This window comes from Chiroxiphia lanceolata, chromosome 5 (genome assembly GCF_009829145.1).
Source record: "Chiroxiphia lanceolata isolate bChiLan1 chromosome 5, bChiLan1.pri, whole genome shotgun sequence".
Classification (NCBI taxonomy): Eukaryota; Metazoa; Chordata; class Aves; order Passeriformes; family Pipridae; genus Chiroxiphia; species Chiroxiphia lanceolata.
In genome coordinates, this window is record NC_045641.1 from 483,634 (window position 1) to 503,546 (window position 19,913).

The window sequence follows — 19,913 nt, forward strand, 5'->3', positions numbered from 1 at the left end:
CCCCCGCGGCGCGCACCGATGACGTCACAGCGCGGCGCGCGCGGGAAACGCGAACATGGCGGCGGGGAGCGAGCGGTGAGGGAGAGAGAGGGGATGGGAGCGGTGAGGGAGGGAGAGGGGATGGGAGCGGTGAGGGAGAGAGAGGGGATGGGAGCGGTGAGGGAGAGAGAGGGGAGGGAGAGAGAGGGGATGGGAGAGAAAGGGGATGGGAGAGAAAGGGGATGGGAGAGAAAGGGGATGGGAGAGAGAGGGGAGGGAGAGAGAGGGGATGGGAGAGAGAGGGGAGGGAGAGAGAGGGGATGGGAGAGAGAGGGGATGGGAGCGGTGAGGGAGAGAGAGGGGATGGGAGAGAGAGGGGAGGGGAGCGAGAGGGGATGGGAGAGAGACGAGATGGGAGAGAGGGGAGAGGAGCGACAGGGGATGGGAGAGAGAGGGGAGTGAGGGGGAACGGGAACTGAGGTTGTGATTCGGGATCGGGATTGGGGTCGGGATTGGGGATGGGATCTGGTTCGGCATAGGGATCGGGATTGGGATCGGGATAGGGATCGGGATAGGGATCGGGATTGGGATCGGGATTGGGATCGGGATTGGGATCGGGGTTGGGATCGGGGTTGGGAGTGGCGTCGGGAGCGGAACTGGATCTGGATCAGAATCAGGATCAGAGTTGGGATCGGGACTAGAGTTGTAATCCGGGGTCGAGATTGGGACCGGAATTGGGATGGGGTCGGGACTGGGATCAGGATCAGGGGCAGGATCATGGTTGGGGTCAGAATCAGGGTTGGGAATGCAGTCGGGACTGAGATTGGGTCGGGGTTGGGATTGAGGTTGCGATCTGGGGTTGGGGTCAGTCTGGGGAGTGGGGTCGGGATTGGGGTCGGGATTGGATTGGGGTCAAGGCTGGAGTCGGAGTCAGGATTTGGGTTTGAGTCAGGATGGGAGTCAGGATCGGGATTGGGGTTGGGATCGGGATCAGGGTCAGGGTTGTGACCTGGGGTTGGGATTGGGGTCAGGACTGGGTCAAAGTCAGGATTGGGGTTGGTGCCAGGGTCTGGATCAGGGTCAGGAACATGATTGGGGTTGTGATCCATGGTTGGGATTGGGAGTGGGGTCTGGATGGGGTTGGGATTGTATCAGAGTCAGGATTGGGGCTGGGATCGGGATTGGGATCAGGATCATCGTCAGCATTTTCCAGCCTCAACGATCCCCCGTTACCTGAACTGCTGCCTTTCCGTTGAACTCCAGCTGGTCTGGGATTCCTGCCCCGGCTCTCCTGGAATCCCACTGACCTGCCTTCCTTGGACATTCCCTGCGGGATCCCCTGTCCGGAGCCGCGTGGTTTGATCCCCGCCGGGGGAATCCCACCATGGAGGAGGTGGAGTCGCGATTCCTGCACCTGCTGCAGCCCATCCGGGACCTCACCAAGAACTGGGAGGTGGACGTGGCCGCCCAGCTCGGGGAGTACCTGGAGGAGGTAACGGGGGGCTCCTGCCCCATCCCCTTCCCTGTGCCACCCCCACGTCCCCCCGGGACTCAGCCTCTCCCGTCCCTGCCCTTCCCAGCTGGATCAGATCTGCATCTCCTTCGACAACGGGAGGACCACCATGAATTTCACGGAGGCGGCGCTGCTGATCCAGGGCTCTGCCTGCATCTACAGCAGGAAGGTGAGCACCCAGGGGGTCCCTGCTGCATCCCAGTCCCGTACCAGGCCCGTTCCACGAGCCCTCAGCTCTGTGGGGTCACCCTGGAATCCCCCCTTGGCTTTGAGAGACCCGAGTTAAATGACTAATGGGAACAAAGGGATTTATCGTTCCTAAATTTAATTGCTTTGTAGGTGTTGGCAGCCCGGGAAAGAGCAGGGATTTTGCTGTTTTCCCATTTTTTGTGCAGAGGGTGGGATATAAAATCTTATCTCCTCATAAAATCACGGGATGGTTTGGGTTGGAAGAACATTAAAGCCCATCCAGTACCACTCCTCTGCCGTGGGCAGGAACACCTTCCACTAGACCTTTCAAAGCCAGGTTGCTCCAAACTAGCTTTGAAAAATTCCAGGGATTTCCCCAAATCTGGCCTCAGGATGGCTGAAATAGGGAAAAAAACAATGAGAATTTATGGAATTGAACTCCAGCTGTCCTGAGATAATGGGAGGTGGAGGAGAGGGTGGTTCATCAGGTGGAGTAGCTTTCCTGGAAGCTGCTCCCAACCTTTCCCAGCTCCAGGTGCTGTTTTCCAGGTGGAGTACCTGTACATGCTTGTCTGCCAGGCACTTGACTGCATCTCCAATAAAAAGTAAGTGGGAATTTCCCTTCCCAGAGGGAGTTTTGCTGGGGCTGCTGCCCCATGGAAACACTGCTGTGGGTCTCTGCCTCGGTGCTCCCATCACCACTGGCCATTCCCATCCCCAGTGAGATCTGGTGGCTCCTGCATGGATTGGCCATTTTTAGTTGTTTATTTTTACCTGCCACGTGCAGTTTGTCTCCAGCAGCTCTGCCTTGTGTCCCACAGTGTGGATCTGCAAAAATCACGGGATTACAGAATCCTGGAGGTTGGAAAATCCCTCTGGGCCCATCGAGTCCAACCCTCCCCAGCACTGCCAAGGCCACCACTGACCATGTCCCCAAGTGCCACATCCACAGGGCTCTGAAATCCCTCCAGGGATGGGGACTCCACCCCTGCCCTGGGCAGCTGTGCCAGGGCTGGACAGCCCTTTCCATGAGGAAATTCCTCCTGGTGTCCAACCTGACCCTCCCCTGGCCCAGCCTGAGGCCGTTTCCCCTTGGCCTGTCCCTTGTTCCCTGGCAGCAGAGCCCGACCCCCCCCCCCGGCTCCCCCCTCCTGGCAGGGACTTGCAGAGCCAGAAGGTCCCCCCTGAGCCTCCTTTGCTCCAGGATGAGCCCCCCCAGCTCCCTCAGCCCCTCCTGCTGCTCCAGACCCTTCCCAGCTCCCTTCCCTTCCCTGCACACGCTCCAGCCCCTCCAGGTCTCTCCTGTCTGAGGGGCCCAGAGCTGCCCCCGGGATTCGAGGTGTGACCTCCTGCTTCTCCCCACCCCTTCAGCCCCCTCTCCCACCCATCCCCTGGATCCTGACCACGTTTTTCCCTCAGGAGGGAGAAGCTGCCCACCTCCCTGAGACCCGACGGCCGGGATGACGATGCCACCTTCACAGACATGCAGGAGCAGGTGAGGGGGGTCCTGTGGCCCGTGTCCCCCTGCCCTGCTCCAGTGGGATCCCTCAGTGGGAGTGTCCTGTGTCCCCCTGCCCTGCTCCAGTGGGATCCCTCAGCAGGAGTGTCCTGTGTCCCCCTGCCCTGCTCCAGTGGGATCCCTCAGTGGGAATGTTCTGTGTCCCCCTGCCCTGCTCCAGTGGGATCCCTCAGTGGGAATGTTCTGTGTCCCCCTGCCCTGCTCCAGTGGGATCCTTTGGTGTGCTGGGGGTGACACTCTCGTGGCTCTCCCGGCAGTTCTTGTCCCTGGATGACATCAAGGACACCAGCCAGGCCAGCGTGGACATGAGCAGGAATCAGCAGCCCAGTGTAAGAGGGACCCGTCTCCTTTTGTCCCTCCTTGTGGAAGGGTTTTCCTGGGTGAATCCCAGGGCCATTCCAGCAGGAGTGGTGGCCTTGGGGACAGTGACACCTGTGCCAGGGCCTTTCCCGGGCTCCTTCCCAAATTCCCTTACCCTGCCAGGCTGTGAACGTCGTTCCCTTGACCCCGATGTCTCTGGTCCCCCCGGAAGAGATGGAGAAGAAGGAAAACCCCCTGTTGAGGTGCCACCACCCCCCCCGGCCACCTCTGGGTGGGGGGACCCCCCTCCCCTGCTCCAGTTGGGATCCCTGGGTTAGAGTGTCCTATGTCTCCCTCTCCTGCTCCAGTCAGGACCCTTGGGTGGGAGCACCCAATGTCCCCCTCCCCTGCTCTATTCGGGATCCCTCAGTCCCTCAGGATAAACCCCATGGCTGCACAATTCCTGTGCTCCTGCCCTGGAGCCCCTCACTGCTTCCCTGGATCCCTGGGCCCTGGAATCCCCTCACTCCTTCCCCAGATCCCTTCGCTCCTTCCCTCCCTCTGGTGGGAGGCAGGAGGGTCCCAGGGATGTGCAGGGAAATCCCGACAGGACCGTGCTGGTGAAAGGGCTGGGGTGACCCCAGGCTGGAGCAGGGGGGCTTTAGGGACCCCCCCAGCCTGGTGAGGGGGGTCCCTGACAGGATTTTCCCGCAGCCGGAAAGGGGAGGTCCTGGCGAGCCGGAAGGATTTCCGGATGAACACCTGCACCCCCCATGCCACGGGAGCATTCCTGCTGGAGCTGGCAGGGCTCTCCCCCACACACCTGCAGGAGCAGCGCCTGGGGAGCCCCAGGAGAGACACAGGTACCTGGGGGGGCTCCAGGGGGGTGTCTGTGGGGGGCCACTCACCTCTCACTGTCACCTGCCACTGTGCCCTGGCAGGAGCTCCGGGATCTGCTCCTGGTGTGGAGCATCCAAGTGCCAGTGTGGCTCCAGTCCGGGCACTTAGCTTCTCTGAGGAGGCAGGTGAGTGGTGTCACCTGGCTGAGGGGGATCCAGGTGGTTGTCCTTGTGTCCATGTGTCTGTCTGGGAATGCTGGAGAGGAGGAGGGTGAGGAGAGACTTCATCCCTCTGCAGCTCCCTGCCAGGAGGGGGGAGCCGGGGGGGGTCGGGCTCTGCTGCCAGGGAACAAGGGACAGGCCAAGGGGAAACGGCCTCAGGCTGGGCCAGGGGAGGGTCAGGTTGGGGCTGGGGAGGAATTTGTTGCTGGAAAGGGTGGTGAGGCCTTGGCAGGGGCTGCCCAGGGAGGTTTGGAGTGCCCATCCCTGGAGGGATTTCAAAGCCCTGTGGATGTGGCACCTGGGGACGTGGGTCAGTGGTGGCCTTGGCAGTGCCTTGGTTGGACTCAGTGGGCTCAGAGGGACTTTCCAACCCAACCAACTCCGTGACTCCCTGCTCCTGCCCTCTGGTGCCCCTTGGCCCTGGCAGGAAAAGCACCCAGGGGAATTCTTTGGTAGCCAGGCTGGAAATGGGGGGTCCAGAAGCCTCTCCAGCCTCTGCCTGTCCCCCCCCAGGTGCTGCAGGACCAGATGATGACAACGACATTCCCGGGGCCCTGGGGGACGACGTGGAAATGACTCTGGCCCCGAATGAACACATTGAGGCACAGAGGGTCCGTGTGGGCAGGGCTTGGGGGGCTGCCTGTGCTCCTGCCCTGGAGCCCTTCACTCCTTCCCTGGATCTCTGGGCCCTGGAATCCCCTCACTCCTTCCCCAGATCCCTTCGCTCCTTCCCTGCCAGTCCTCACTCCTTTCCCAGAGCCCCCCATTCCTTCCACAACCTCTGGACCCCCAGACCCCCATCATCCCCTCCCTGGACCCCTAGGCCCCCCAGCCCTGCAGGTACCAGCCCTCACTGTCCCTCTCTGTGTCCCAGAGCTCACCCCGGACACGGGGATACGTCCTGCGGGAGAAACTCCCCAGCCAGGACCCCAGAGCCCACAGCAAGGTAAGGGGGGCCTGGAGCGGGGGGCTCTGGAGTCCAGGTGGGATGTGACCCCCCAGGACACGGGGGGGATCCCAGGGTGCCACGGGGAGCTGTACCCTCTCCATCCTCACCCCTGTGCCAGGAGGTGCCAGATCCGTGGCAGAGCCTCGACCCCTTCGGAGACTCCGAGGAGAAGCCGTTTAGGAAAGGTGATTTTTGGGGAGGGGTGCTGGGGAAGGGGGGGCTGCTCCAGGGGACTTGGGGTGCAAGGACAGCACGGCTCGGCTTCCTGGCCCACAGCAGCTCATTCCCAGCCCTGTGGAGGGGCCTTCCTGGCCCACAGATGGTCATTCCCAGCCACACGTCCCTCAGCATCCCCAGTCCCACGAAGGGTCATTCCCAGTCCCACAGCAGGTCATTCCCAGTCCCACAGCAGGTCATTCCCAGTCCCACAGCAGGTCATTCCCAGTCCCATGAAGGGTCATTCCCAGTCCCACAGCAGGTCATCTCCAGTCCCATGAAAGGTCATTCCCAGTCCCACAGCAGGTCATTCCCAGTCCCACAGCAGGTCATTCCCAGTCCCACAGCAGGTCATCCCCAGTCCCACGGCAGGTCATTCCCAGTCCCACGGCAGGTCATTCCCAGTCCCATGAAGGGTCATTCCCAGTCCCACGGCAGGTCATCCCCAATCCCACAGCAGGTCATCCCTAGTCCCACGGCAGGTCATTCCCAGTCCCACGGCAGGTCATCCCTAGTCCCACGGCAGGTCATTCCCAGTCCCACGAAGGGTCATCCCCAGTCCCACGAAGGGTCATCCCCAGTCCCACGAAGGGTCATCCCCAGTCCCACGAAGGGTCATCCCCAGTCCCACGTGTCCCTCAGTGTCCCCATCCCCATGGTAGGTCATTCCCAGCCCCATGACATCCAGAGGGATGTGGGAAAGGGGCCCCTTCCCCATCCCGGCCCCTCGGGGTGGCCGTGCCCCCGGTGCCACCGTGTTACCTGTGTCACCTGCAGGGAGGCCCTTCCTGATGTCACACAGCCTGGACGACGTGGTGGGAGGCAAGAGGAAGAGGAGGGGCCCAAGGAAGCTCCAGGACTTCATGAGATGGTTCTCTGCAGCCTGTGAGTGATTCCCACGGGATCCTGCCGGGATCGGAATTCAGAAGGATTTAAAAGCCCGGAGGGATTGAACAGCCCTGTGGATGTGGCACATGGGGACGTGGGCAGGGGTGGCCTTGGCAGTGCTGGGGAGACTTCACGGGCTCAGAAGGCTTTTCCAACCCCAACGATTCCATGGATTTGCCATCCAGTGATTCCCAATCTCTTCCCCCCAGACAACAACGTCACAGACAGCCGGAAAACCAGGAGGAAAGGCCCCACCTTCGCAGGTGAGGGGGGCACAGCTGGCACCGGGAGAGCCCTCAGGGTGGAATCTCCCACAGTTCCCAGTCCCAGGGGAGAGCAGGGACTGGATTCTGCAGTGGGGGGAGGATGGAGGGGAAGGGCACCCCAAAACCGTGCAAGGGGAGCCTGGGAAGGCCCCCCCAGACCATGGTGTGCCGGGGGGGGGCTCTGCTGGGTGTGGGTGCTCCCCAAATCCGTGCTCCCCATCCCTGTGTCCCGGCAGACCTGGAAGTGCTGTACTGGCGGCAGCTGAAGGAGCGGCTGGCGGCACAGAGGAAGCTCAAGAGCCAGGGGGTGAGTGGGGTGGGGGGTAAATTGGGGGGCAGAGGGACACCAGGCCCCCCCCCCCCGGGGCTCTGGGGGTCTTCAGGGTGTGCTCAGGGCTGTTCCCTTTCCTCCAGGAGCCGCTGTGGGAGCCGGAGCTGGAGCAGGAGCATGGGGCTGACTGCGAACAAGGGGCAGGTACCGGCACCCCAAATTCCCCCCTCCGGGGACTGGGGGGGTCCCAGGGGGAACTGAGGGGTCTCCCCATCCCAGCAGATGACGATTTTGTGGAGCACGAGGATGTGGAGCAGGAGGATGTGGAGCCCGAGGTGCCAGAGGAGCTGGGAGAAGGATCCCTGGGTGAGCTGCTGATCCTCCCCCAGACTCCCCACCCCATCTGTCCCTGGCAGGTCCCCTGTGCCCTCCAAAGGTGTGGGGGTGTAGCTGTGTGCTGTGCCCCCTGCCCCCACCGTGACCCCCTTTTCCCACAGACCCCCCGGAGCTGGGATATGAGGAGCTGGTGCGCAGGAACGTGGTAGGTGACACTGTGGGGATGGGGGGTGCTCCCAGAGGGTTGGGGTACCCCCCAAAGGGTTGGGGGTGCCCTCAGGAGGGTCAGATTGCCCCCAAAGCATTAAGGTGTCCCCTGAGGGTCAGGGTGCCCCCAGGAGGGTGGGGTGACCCCCAGAGTGTTGAGGTGACTGCCAGAGGGTCGGGGTCTCCCTGCGAGGGTTGGGGTGCCCCCAGGAGAGTTGGGGTGTCCCCTGAGGTTTGGGGGTGCCCCCCCTGCACTGCCCTGTCCCTGTCCCCACAGGAGCTGTTCATGGCCAGCTCCCAGAAGTTTGCACAGGAGACGGAGCTGTCCCAGCACATCCGGCGCTGGGAGGAGCGGATAGAGCCACTGCTGCAGGAGCAGGCATGGACCCCTGGGAGGGCAGGGACCCCCAGGGCTGGGGCAGGGATCACTGGGAGGGCAGGGACCCTCAGGGCTGGGGCAGGGACCCCTGGGAGGGCAGGGACCCCCAGGGCTGGGGCAGGGACCCCTGGGAGGGCAGGGACCCGTGGGGAGGGCAGGGGCTGGGACAGAGACCCCCAGGGCTTGGGCAGAGACCTCCAGCTGGGCAGGGACCACCAGGGAGGGCAGGGGGACACAGGGGGCTGGGGTGGGCAGGGGACTGGAGTGAGCAGGGACTGGGATGGGTAGGGATCCCCAGGCAGGACACTGGGGACAGGGGGCTGAGGTGGGCAGGGAAGAGGATGGGCAGGGACAGGCAGGGACCACCCAGGGAGGGCAGGGACTCCGTGGGTGGGACAGTGGGGACAGAGGGCAGAGGTAGGCAGGGACTATGGTGGTCAGGGACCACCCAGAGTGGGCACGGACCTCCTGGGGAGGGCAGTGACCCAGTGGGGCGGGCAGGGGGCTGGGCTGGGCTGGGCAGGGCCCTGGCAGCCCGTCCCTGCCCACCCTGACGTGCCCCCCGTGCCCGCAGGAGGCCCGGGCACCCTTTGACATGCGCGAGTACGGGCTGGCCCTGACGGGGCGCTGCGGGGGGCTGGGGCAGTGGCACTCCCTCGCCAGCCTGGTGGCCGGGCAGCCCCCCTTCGAGGTGTGCCGGTACCTGCTGGCCTCGCTGCAGCTGGTAAGGACTCGGGGGGGGGCCGAGGGGGTCCCCGGGTGCGCGGGACCCCCGCCCACCCCCGTGCCCCCCTCCCCAGGCCAACGACGGGGTGGTGGAGCTGGAGCAGGACGAGGGGCTGGAGGCGGCGCTGGACACGGCGCGGCTGCGGCTGCTCACCCTGCGCCCCGCCCACGAGAGGTTCCAGGGCTTCCAGCCCCCCTCCCTCAGGGACCCCCACCCCAAATAAACCCCCCGTGTGCAGGAGCGGCCGTGGCCAGTGAGGGAAAGGTGTCTTTGGTGGGGGATGGCGGGAGGTTGTATGGGGGCTGTTGGGGGTCACTCCACTCACCTGCCTGTGGGGTGCCACCCCAGGGGACAGTCCTGGGGGGCTGCAGGGTCTGTGTGGGGGGTCTCTCTGCCCACCTACTCCTGTTCTCCCTCCTTGTGGGGAGGGTCCTGGCAGCTCCAGGGTGTGGGGTCCTCCCTCCCCACAGGACAGTCCTGGGGGACTGCAGGTGGGGGGGCCACTCCACAAACCTACACAAGGCCTCCTTCCTCGTGGGGAGGGTCCAGGGGGGCTAGAGGGGTCACTCACCTACTCATGCTCTCCCTCCTCATTAGGAGGGTCCCTGGGGGGCTGCAGGGGTGGAGGGGGCAGTCACTTCACTCACCTTCACAGAGCCCCCCAACCAGGGGACAGTCCTGGGGGGCAACAAGGGCTTTGAGTGCCCATCCACCCACCTGCCTGTGGTCTCTCCTAGGGGGCCACAGTGGGGTCTGTTAGGAGTCCCTCCCTCCTTCTGGGATACTCCTGGGGAGCACTGGGGTCTATTTGGGGTCCCTCCCTACCCCTGGGACACACCTGGGGGGCACCAAGGTCTCTCAAGGGTCCTTTCCTGGTCCTGGAACACACCTGTCAGGATCTGTCAGGGGTCCCTCACCTGCCCACCTAAAGTCTCTGTCCCTACATGCCAACCTGGGGGGCCACAGTGTGGTCTGTTACAGGTCCCTCCCTCCCCAGGTGACACCCTTGGGTCACTGGCCTCTGTCAGGAGTCCCTCTCCCCAGCAGACACACCTGGGTGGGGGCCACAGGGGTCCCTCCCTTCCCCTGTGACACCCCTGGGGGTCACTGGGCTCTGTCAGGGGGTCCCTCCCACCGCCACCGGACACACCTGGGCTCTGCTGAGGGTCCCTCGGTTCCCAAGTGACACCCCTGGAGGTCACTGGGCTCTGTCGGAGGTCTCTCCCCACGACACCCCCGGGTGTCACCACCCTCCCTCTCCCCCTTCTCTCCCCTCAAAGCACACCAGGCCCATTCCGGGGGTTCCCCCCCGCCCTTTATTCCCGGTCACCCGGGGGGCAGCGGCTCGTAGGTCTCCATGTGCCCTCTGACGCTCTTTGCCAGCTCCTCGGCCGTGCGGGAGCGGCCGTAGCAGTCCCGGACCAGCCCGTCGGGGCCCAGCAGGAAGGTGAGCACCGAGTGGTCCACCACGTAGTCCCCGTCGGAGTCGGGGGGCCCGGCGCTCACGTACACGCGGAAGGCGCCGGCGGCTGCCCGGACCTGCTCCTCGGTGCCGGTGAGGCCCTGCAGGCGCGGGTGGAAGTCGCGCAGGTACCGCCCCAGCGCCGCCGCGTCGTCCCGCGCCGGGTCCACCGTGATGAACAGCGGCTGCACCGGCGGCAGCCCCGGCACCGCCTCCAGCAGCTCCACGGCCCGGCACAGCTTCTCCAGCTCCTCGGGGCACACGTCCGGGCAGTGCGTGAAGCCGAAGTACAGCAGCACCCAGCGGCCCAGCAGGTCGGCGCGGGAGCGGGGCGTCCCGGACGTGTCCTGCAGCTGGAAGTCGCCCTGGCCCAGCGCCAGCGCCCGCAGGTCCCGGAGCCGCCGCTGCCGCAGCCGCCGCTCCTTCTCCCGCCGCAGGTACAGCCAGCCCGCCCCCGCCAGCCCCGCCACCGCCCCCGCCACCGCCGCACGCTGCCACAGCGGCAGCCGGGGGGGCTCGGGGCGCTCCGGGGGGACGGGGCCGGAGCTCAGGGGCTGCGACGGGGGGCGGTGGCACAGGGGGTGGCACAGGGGGTGGCAGGGGCGCAGGGCTCGCAGCATCGCGGCGGGGGCGGTGCGGGCTGCGGGGAGGGGCACGGGAGGGTCAGGGGGGTGTCAGGTACCGCCGCCCCCGTCCCCAGGTGGTCCTGGAGCCCCCAGCACTGCCACACCCACCCTCAGCCCCCAACCCTGTTCGCTGCTGGAACCCCCGTCCAGCCCCTCCCTGGTTCCTCAGCCCGCTCCTCCTCCTGCCCCTTTGACCTCCCAACCTTGACCCCCAGGGACCCTCTGACCGCCCAGCCCTGACCCTAAAACATCCCCTGACCCCTCATCCCGCTCCTTCCCCCAGCCCGGCCCCCCAGAACCCCCTTGACCCTTCCCTCCTGCTGCTGCCCCCTGACCCCCCAGCTACCCCTCGACCCTCTCCTGCTGCCCTGACCCCCCATCTCAGCCCCCCACCCATCCTCTGACCCCCGCCCTGTGTCCCGCTGCTCCTCCTGCCCCACCCTGCACCTGTTCTGCCGACCCCCGACCCCAAACCCAGCGCCCCAGATGCCCCGTGACCCCTCATCCCACTCCTCCCGCTGCTCAGTGACCCCCAGGACCCCTCTGACCCCTCAGCCCCGTCCCTTTCGCTGCCCCCCGACCCCGGGTACCTTCAGCCTCGCTCCCCCATCCCCGCTGACCTTTTCTCTCCGACCCCCGCCCCGCTCCCGGACTCTCCTCTCGGTGCGGCCGCGCCGGCGCCGCCGGAACCGGAACTGGCGGCGGGGAAGGCGGGGAAGGGGCGGAGCCTGGGGCTCGGCCCCAGGGCGCGGGGAAGGGGCGCGGCCCGATCGAAAGAAGGCGTGATCATACCGGAGGGGGCGTGGCCTGGGAGAGAGGAGCCGGGCGGGGGCGTGGCTCGAGCGGGAGAGGCGCGGCTTGTTGGGGAGGAGGCGTGGCCTTGGCCGTAAGGGGCGTGTCTGAAGAGGGAGGGGCGTGGCCTCGCCCCCTGCAGTCCTCCCCTCCACCAGCAGGTGGCGCCACCGCCCCGCGCGGGACCCCCGGGGGGGGGGGAAGGGGGAGGAAATCCCGACCCCCCCCCCAAAATGGGCCCTATTGGGGGGCCGGGGGGGCCCCCGCGGGCACGACGGTCTCGGCCACCAGCGGCGGCGGGTCCCGGGGGGGCTCCGGGCCGAGGCACAGCGCGTCCTGCAGCGCCCGCCGCCCCCCCGCGCCGAGGGTCCCCTCGTGGTGCACCCGCAGCCACGGCTCGCCTGCAGGGGGGGGCGACGTGGGGGGGTTATGGGGGTCTGGGAGCCCCCCACAGACCCGCACACACACCCCCACTCACACACTCTCGTGGTGCACCCGCAGCCACGGGGCGCCTGGGGAGGGGAGGGACGTGGGGGGGTTATGGGGGTCTGGGAGCCCCCCACAGACCCGCACACACCCCCCCACCCACACACTCTTGTGGTGCACCCGCAGCCACGGGACGCCCTGGGGGGGGGGCAGAAGGAGTGATCAGGGGGTTTGGGGGTCCCTGAGCCCCCCCGGCACCCCTTACCTGCCCGCAGGTGCTGCCCCGCTCCCACCAGCAGCTCGGCGCCCACGAGGGGGTCCACGGGGTCCCCGGCCCGCGCCCGCCCCGCGCCCAGCCCGTGCAGGACCTGGGCCAGGGGCAGCGCCCGCACCTCCTGCACCCAGCCGGGGGGGCCGGGGGGCGGGGGGGGGGGGGTCAGAGACGTATGGGGGGACGGGGGGGACCAGAGGGATCAGGGATACTGGGGGGTCAGGGAGACGAGGGGGAACCCCCAGCCTTGAGGGCGGGGGGGATCAGGATGGCACAAGTGGGGAGCCCCCATCTTGGGGGCGTCAGGGACATGGGGTGCACAGGGGGGGAACCCCCAGCGTGGGCAGGGCAGGGACATGGGGGGGGACCCCCAATCTGGGGGAGTTAAGACATGGGAGACATAGGGGAGAACCCCCAACCTGGGAGGAGAACGGGAGGGGTCAAGGACGTGGGGGGCTGGAGGGGGAACCCCCAGCCTGGGGAGGTCAGGGAGGGTCAGAGGCGCGGGGGGAAGCCCCCAGCCTGGGGGGGTTAGGGACGGGGGGGCTGGGAGAGCCCCAGGACTGGGGGATTTGGGGCAGGGGGTGCAGGTGGGGGGCGCAGGTGGGGACCCGGGGGCGGGGGGATGGGGCTGCAGGGACACCTATAGGTGCAGGGTGTGGGGCAGAGGGGTTTGGGGACCCCCAAACACAGGAGGTGGGGGGCAGGGGGGTGCAGGCGAGAACCCCCGGCGTTTGGGGGGAATAATCCAGGGAAGCCCTGAGGATCCCGGAGGGGGCAGAGGTGGGGCGGGGCAGGAGGGGATGGGAGTGGAGGGGGGGGCATAGGGACTGTGGGACACTGGACTCTCGGGGTGGGGGTCCCCCTCACCTTCCTGCAGCGCGGGCAGCTCCTCACAGACCTTGGCCGTTCCCAGGAGCCGGCGGCGCTGGGCGGGGGTCCCACTGCAGAGGCGCTGGGCGGTGTCGGGGGGCACCCCCTGCGCCCCCAGCATGGCCTCGAAGGTTCTCCGGGCTGAGCCATCGTCCAGCGCCCGCCCCAGGAGCTCCCGGCCCTGCGCGGCCCCCGCCACCTTCCCGCACTGCCACAGCAGCACCCCGCCTGCACCCCAAAACCGGCACGGGCTGGGACCCCCCTCACACTGCGGGAACCCCCCAGGGACCCCCCGCTGCCCCCTCCTCCCCCCAACCCCCTGGGACAGGGAGACAGGTCAGGGGGAAGGGGAGGGGGGTCAGGACCCCGGGAGGGGCTTAGGGGGGACAGACAGAGTGGGGGAGACCCTGAGGCTGGAGGGGTTCAGGGGGACCCAAGGTTGGGGGGGTTCAGGGCTGGGGGTGAGTGGGAACGTGGGGTAGGGGGGTTCAGGGGGACCCCGGGGCCGGGGAGGTGCAGCGGCACCCCACATCTGGGGGGTGCAGGGTTGGAGATGAGGGGGACTCCGAGGACAGGGGGATTCAGGGCTGGGGTGAGTGGGACCCTGGGGATGGGGGGGTAAAGGAGGGTGTGAGGGGAGACCCCGAGGCGGGAGGAGTCAGGACTGGAACGGGACCCGTGTGTGCCACCCTTGGGCCACGTCCCCCCCCGTGTCCCCCTCAGCCCCTCCCGTGTCCCCCTCAGCCCCTCCCGTGTCCCCTCCCCGTCCCCGTGTCCCCCCGCTGACCCAGGGCCGTGACCAGCTGCCGCAGGTCGGGGGGGCCGCCCCCGTCCAGACATTCCAGCGCCTCCAGCACCTCCAGCGCGTTCCCCACGGCCCTGCCCAGGGGCTGATCCATGCGGGACAGCACGGCCACCGTGCGGATACCCAGCTGTGTGCCCACCTCCACCTGGGCACGGACAGCGACAGGGACACGGGCACGGAGAGCCGACAGGGAAAGGGACGGGGAAAGGGACAGGAACAACAGACAGGGACAGGGACAGCGAGCAGGGAGAGTGGGCAGGAGAGCGAGCAGGGATTGGGACAGTGAGAAGGGACAGGGATGGCAGGAAGGGACAGGGACGGGCGGGGACAGGGATGGCGGGAAGGGACAGGGACGGGCAGGGACGGGGGACAGGCAGGGACAGGGATAGCGGACATGGACAGGGACGGGCAGGGACAGGGGACAGGGATAGAGGGCAGGGTGAGCGGGTAGGGAGGGGCAGTGACAAGGGACAGGGACTGGGCAGGGATACGGACAGGGAGGGCAGGCAGGGGCAGCAGGCAGGGATAAGGACGGACAGGGACAACAGGCAGGGTGGGCAGGAGAGCGGGCGGGGACAGTGAGTGGGAGGGCACAGCGGGTAGGGACAGTGGGCAGAGCAGGGAGGGCAGAGGTGCCCCAGCCCAGCGCCCCGAACCCCAGGGCAGGGGGCCGGGGGGCTCAGGAGGCTCCGGGGGGCGCGGGGTCTCACCAGGCTCCGGGCCAGCTCCCGCGCGCTGTCCTGGGTGGGGTACAGGGCGGCACCCCCGAACTTCACATCGAGCACCAGCGCCGAGAGCTGCTCCGCCGCCTTCTTGCTGAGGATGGAGGCTGTGCCGGCGGGGGGTCACCGCCCGAGCCCCCTCCCTGGCCGTGCCCGGCCGGGGTGCCCGTCCCCGTGCCCCCCGTGCCCCGTACCGGTGATGAGGGGCACGCTGTCCACGGTGGCCGTGACGTCCCGCAGCCCGTAGAGCACCCGGTCAGCGGGTGCCAGCTCCTCGCTCTGCCCCACGATGCAGCAGCCCGCCCGCTCCAGGGCACTGCACATCTGCGGGGCAGCCGTGCCCCGTTGGTACCCCGCTGGCACCCATATTCCATTGGCACCCACACCCCATCAACACCCCACTGGAATCCCGTTGGAGCCCCATCAGCATCCCACTGGCATCCAATAAACATCCTGTTTGCACCCATACCCCACTGGCACCCCACTGGCACCCACAACCCATAGACACCCCATCAGCACCCACCTCTGCCCTTTGGACCCCTTCAGCACCCCATGGGCACCCCGCGTCCCGTTTCCACCCCACTGGCACACCATAAGTACCCCATTGGCACCCACAACCCATGGGCAACCCATCAGCACCCCACTGATGCCTGCAAGAGCACCCCCTGCTTTCCTGCACCCCATCAGGACCCCACTGGTACACACAACCCATTGGCACTCTATTGGTACCCCACTGGGGCCCCATAGGCTCCCACAACCCACCAGCACCACATGGGCACCCCATAGGTACCCAAAACCCTCCATCAACACCCCAGTGGCACCCATCCGCCCTCTGGACCCCATGGGTGCCCTATTGGCACCTCACACCCCATCAGCACCCTGCAGCCCCCCGGAGCCCCCCAGAGCCCCCAAGCCCAGTGCCTGTGGGAGTGGGGGTGCCTGTGTGCCCACGTGCCCGTGTCCCCTCCCTGGTCCCTCCCCCCTCACCTCCTCGGGGCTCAGGGAGACTCGGAAGCCGGGAATGGCCTCCAGCTTGTCCAGGGTGCCCCCGGTGTGGCCCAGCCCCCGCCCGCTGATCATGGGCACCTGTGGGTGGGCACAGGTGGGTGCGGGGACTCGGGGACCCCCCGCCCGCCCCCGGGGTGCCCCTCACCTTGCAGCCGCAGGCAGCCAGCGCTGGAGCCAGGGCCAGGCTGACCTTGTCCCCACACGCCCCCCCGTTCGAGTGCTTGTCCACCACCAGCCCGTGCCAGGCGGGCGGCCAGGCCAGCGCCCGGCCCGAGGTGGCCATGGCCCGGGTCAGGGCCAGCGTCTCCCCCGCGTCCCTGCCCCGCAGCCGGATGGCCATCAGCATGGCACCTGGGGGGCACGGCCGGGGGTCACCCCCCACTGCCCTCCCGGGACCCCACCCCGCCCCAGGACCCCCATCCTGCCCAGGACCCCCCACCTGCCCCATGCCCTGCAGCCAGACGCCATCAGCACCGGGGGGCACGGCCGGGGTGGGGGTCGCCCCCTGCTCCCTTCCTTGGGACCTCCAGCTCTGATACCCCAACCCAGTGTCCCCCAACCCTCTCGTCCTCCAGGGGATCCCCCCCGCTAATGTCCCTTGGCCATGACACCCATCACCTCCCGGGGTCCCCCTCGGCTCCCACCAGGGGGGGTCCCCAGAGGTGTCCCCTGGCCTCGACCCCCCCCATACCCGGGTTCCCCCTCTCATCCCCCTACTCATCCCCCAGGGTGGTCCCCAGCCGCGTCCCCTCCCCATGACCCCCCTGTCACCTCCCGGGGCATTCCCTTGGTGCTCTCCAATTCCCTTACCCAATGCCAGGGACCCCCTGTGTCATCAGCCACACCCCCCGGTGTCCCCCTTGCTGCCCCCTGTTGTCCCCACTGCCCACCCCCCCGGCAATGTCCCCCCCGGCCTCTCGTCCAGGACTCCCCACCGTGTCACCCCACCACCTGCCCCCCCCCCCGCTGCCCTCCCGCCCCCCGGGGTACACCCCCGCGCCCGCACGCACCGATCTGGCCCCTGCCCTGGGCAAGTGCCCTCGGTGACGCCGCGCACGAAACTCGGATCTCCGCGTCCTCCAGGCGCTCCCCGTCCCGCTTCTTGCGGATCAGGGTCGGGAGGGGGCTCGGGGGTCCATCCCGGTCCCGCTGAGCTGGCCACCCCGACTTGGGACGGCTGCACTCCGATTTGGGACGGCTGGCACTCCGATTGGGGACGGCTGGCACGACGATATGGCACCGGCGACAACCCCGGGTTGGCACGACTGCTCCCGCCCCGCGCGGCCGCACCCCGAGCCCTCCCCGGCCGCACCCCGCGTCCACACAGCTGCACCCCGATCCCGCACGGCCGCACCCCGGCACCCCACGGCCTCACCGCGGTCCCCCCAGGCCGCACCCGATCCCGCACGTGCCTGCACTCCCTCCGGCCCCTGCCGGGACCTGCCCGTGCCAGGCCTGGCCCCGCGCCCGGTGCCCGCGGGCGACGACGCGGCTCCGGCGGTGGACTCTGATCCCGGGGCAGCGAGTGGGGCACGGGAGAGGCCGCGGGGGGTCACACGGGGGGGGGTCACACGGGGGTGACACGGGTGGGGGGCTCCCCGGGTCCCTCATTCCCGTGGACAGTCACGGTGATGCCCCAGGGCTCTGCTGGGGCACGACCTGCCGGGGACCCCCAACAGCTCCCACAAACCCCACAGAACGGGGAGGGGGGAGTCCCCACGGCGCTGCGCTAATGAGTGTCCCCTCCCTCCCAGAGAACCCCATGCCCCGAGGTCCTGGGTGGAATGGGAATGGGAGGAGGATGGGATCAGACGGGGATGGGAATGGGGGTGGAGAGGTGATGGGGATCGGGTTGGGAAGGAGAGGGTACGGGGTGGGTTGGGGATGGGGACGGGAGGGGCTGGAGCAGGGAGAGGGCGGGTACCCGTGTGGGCAGCACATCCCCCGTCCCTGGCACATCCCGCCCCGCCGAGGGGGCCGTGGGGCTCTGGGGGTCCAGGGCCTCGCCAGCGTCTCCCCCAGGAGGGGAGGACTCGGGAAGCGGAAAGGGCGGATTTGGGGGGGCCCGGCACCCCCTGACACCCCCCCCCCGTGCGGCGCAGCGGGACAGAAGGAGCGCGGGCGGGTGCTGCTGCTGCAGGGTCGTGTTTGTCCGTCTGTCACAGGTGGGCTCTGTCACCCACATGTCCACGGCCCCTAATCCATCGCGTCCATCATCACGGGGGCCCGGAATTCCGAGTGCTTCACCCCGAAGGTCACCCCTTGGCGCCGGACCTGCGGGGGACAGGGGCAGGGTGACGGGGGGGGGTGTCTGTGGGTAACCCTGTCCCCCAGAACCTTCCCCCAGCGGGGTCCCTGTGCCCCCTCACCTGCGGGGGGCTGTAGTCGCTGGGTCCGGGGGTGGCGGCGGCCTTGGGGGGTTCCGTGCGCCCCACGATGGTGCAGCGGGGGGAGCGGGGCAGGAACACGTCGCTCCTCACTGGGGCATAGTGGCTGGGGCCGGGGGACTGCGGGGACAGGGGGCAGCGACGTGAGCCCCGGACCCCTGGCACCACACACCCCTGGCACCCCAGAGCCCTGCACCCGCAGCACCTCAGACCCTTGATATTGCAGCCCCCCGGCCCCCCATATCCTTGGTACCCCGTGGTTCCTGGACCCACAGCACCCCACAGCCCTTGGTAATCCCAGATTCCCGGCCCTCTGGACTCCTGGGACCTCACACCCTTGGTACCCCAGCCCCTTGGATCCCTGGCACTCCACACCCTTGGTACCTCAACCCCTGGACCCCTGGCACCCCAAGCCCTTGGCATCCTGAACCCCTCAGCCCCCTGGACTCTTGATCCCCTGGTTCTCCAGCAGCCCAGCCCACACAGCCCCCCAGCACCCTGAGCACCCCAGACCCCGGATCCCCTGATCCATCCAGAGCCTGGGCACCCAACCCCCCAGATGCCCAGAACCCCGGACCATTGGCACCCCGGACCCACAGCCCCTTGGTACCCTGGGCTCACAACCCCTTGGCACCCCGGACCCACAGCCCCTTGGCACCCCGGACCCACAGCCCCTTGGCACCCTGGACCCACAACCCCTTGGCACCCCGGACCCACAGCCCCTCGGCACCCCGGCTCCTCCGTCCCCCATTCCCTCAAGCCCCGACCCCGCCCCAGCCCCCGACCCTGTTCAGGTTGCCGAAGGAGCCGGGGCCGCGCCCCACGATGAAGCAGGTGGGGGCCGAGGGCTTGTCCACCAGGCGGGGGCCCAGCACGGTAGGCAGGCGGTAGGCGGCCGGGCCTGGGGGGCACAGGGCTCAGGGGGGCACGGGCTGCCCCCCCCGGGGGGGGGAGGGAGGCTCAGCCCGGGAATGAGGGGCGAGGCTCAGCCCACCACAGGGATGATGGGGAGCCCAGTCTGCCTCAGGGGGAGGGGGGGGGCAGCTCAAGGGGGGTCACAGTCTAAGGGGGGATGATGGGGGTCCCAGCCCAGCGGGAATGATGGGCATCCCACCCCAGAAGGGATGATGGGGGTCCTGGCCCAAGGAGGAGATGGGGGTCCCAGCCCAGGAATAATGAGGGGTCCCAGGGCAACCCAGGAAGAAATGATGGGGATCCCAGCCCAGAGGGAATGATGGACATCCCACCCCAGAGGGGATGATGGGGGTCCCAGCCCCGCAGGAATGATGGACATCCCACCCCAGAGGGGATGATGGGGGTCCCAGCCCAAGGAGGAGATGGGGGTCCGAGCCTGGGATGATGGGGGCCCAGCCCAGGAATGATGAGGGGTCTCAGGGGCAGCCGGAAGAGATGATGGAGGTCGCCAGGTCCAAGAGGGAGATGAGGATCCCACCCCAGATTGGATGATGGGGATCCCGCCCAGCCCACGCAGAGGTTATTGGAGTCCAGCCTGGGGATGACGGGGATTCCAGCCCAGACGGGATGATGTGGATCCCACTCCAGCCCAGCCACCCCGGGAGGCCGCTTGGGGGTCCCATCCCTGCTGCCCCTCTCTTACCTGGAGTCTCCTGTGCTCGCGACTCGCGGGGGCGGGAGGCAGGAAGCAGGGGGGTGCGTTGGGATAGGCCCACTTGTCCGCCCGCTCCGGGGAATAATGCGCTGAGGGGGCACGGGGGGTGAG

General features: G+C 67.9%; 3 protein-coding genes and 1 long non-coding RNA gene across 6 annotated transcripts; 1 reads left to right on the forward strand and 3 right to left on the reverse strand.

The window, feature by feature from the left end:
* The first annotated feature begins 31 nt into the window (after window positions 1–31).
* Window positions 32–9,042, forward strand: NCAPH2 (non-SMC condensin II complex subunit H2). Of its 3 annotated transcripts, XM_032688096.1 has the most exons (21): window positions 32–75; window positions 1,243–1,471; window positions 1,560–1,661; window positions 2,231–2,286; window positions 3,101–3,176; window positions 3,458–3,529; window positions 3,684–3,763; window positions 4,215–4,363; window positions 4,442–4,525; window positions 5,075–5,172; window positions 5,436–5,507; window positions 5,629–5,695; window positions 6,504–6,611; window positions 6,824–6,877; window positions 7,117–7,187; window positions 7,295–7,355; window positions 7,434–7,517; window positions 7,649–7,692; window positions 7,972–8,073; window positions 8,648–8,797; window positions 8,874–9,042. In XM_032688096.1, exons 2-21 carry the CDS (start codon window positions 1,364–1,366, stop codon window positions 9,021–9,023), a joined length of 1,788 nt encoding a protein of 595 aa, XP_032543987.1. In that variant the 5' UTR covers window positions 32–75; window positions 1,243–1,363; the 3' UTR covers window positions 9,024–9,042. The 3 variants fall into 3 exon arrangements, with proteins under 3 accessions (XP_032543987.1, XP_032543985.1, XP_032543986.1); XM_032688094.1 differs by having other exon boundaries at window positions 38–75; window positions 4,215–4,525; window positions 7,431–7,517; XM_032688095.1 differs by having other exon boundaries at window positions 38–75; window positions 4,215–4,525.
* Window positions 3,291–7,108, reverse strand: LOC116786956. The gene is made up of 3 exons (XR_004357119.1): window positions 6,489–7,108; window positions 4,409–4,595; window positions 3,291–3,716 (listed from the first exon to the last, which is right to left on the reverse strand). It is a non-coding gene; the product is annotated as an uncharacterized LOC116786956 (long non-coding RNA).
* A 1,051-nt stretch (window positions 9,043–10,093) lies between the features above and the next one.
* On the reverse strand, window positions 10,094–10,837 carry LOC116786770 (protein SCO2 homolog, mitochondrial; the record flags this gene model as incomplete). The annotated part of the gene is made up of 1 exon (XM_032687730.1): window positions 10,094–10,837. A coding segment is annotated over one exon (711 nt), but the record flags the coding sequence as incomplete, so codon positions are not given.
* An 811-nt stretch (window positions 10,838–11,648) lies between these two features.
* On the reverse strand, window positions 11,649–17,396 carry TYMP (thymidine phosphorylase). Its single transcript, XM_032687731.1, has 10 exons — window positions 17,161–17,396; window positions 16,796–17,112; window positions 15,931–16,136; window positions 15,765–15,863; window positions 14,972–15,101; window positions 14,766–14,884; window positions 14,038–14,200; window positions 13,250–13,478; window positions 12,372–12,514; window positions 11,649–12,081 (listed from the first exon to the last, which is right to left on the reverse strand). The coding sequence occupies exons 1-10, from the start codon at window positions 17,394–17,396 to the stop codon at window positions 11,921–11,923; spliced, it is 1,803 nt and encodes a 600-aa protein (XP_032543622.1). The 3' UTR covers window positions 11,649–11,920.
* Window positions 17,397–19,913: the final 2,517 nt, after the last annotated feature.

Coding starts and splice junctions, on each gene's coding strand:
- NCAPH2 (XM_032688094.1), top strand. CDS start 1,364: ATGGAGGAGGTGGAGTCGCGATTCCTGCACCTGCTGCAGCCCATCCGG. Junction 3,764..4,214: donor AAGGAAAACCCCCTGTTGAG/GTGCCACCACCC, acceptor ATTTTCCCGCAG/CCGGAAAGGGGAGGTCCTGG. Junction 7,356..7,430: donor TGACTGCGAACAAGGGGCAG/GTACCGGCACCC, acceptor TCCCCATCCCAG/CAGATGACGATTTTGTGGAG.
- TYMP (XM_032687731.1), bottom strand. CDS start 17,396: ATGAGGGACCCGGGGAGCCCCCCACCCGTGTCACCCCCGTGTGACCCC. Junction 13,479..14,037: donor GCAGCTGGTCACGGCCCTGG/GTCAGCGGGGGG, acceptor TTTGGGGTGCAG/GCGGGGTGCTGCTGTGGCAG. Junction 12,515..13,249: donor GAGCTGCCCGCGCTGCAGGA/AGGTGAGGGGGA, acceptor CCCCGGCCCCCC/CGGCTGGGTGCAGGAGGTGC.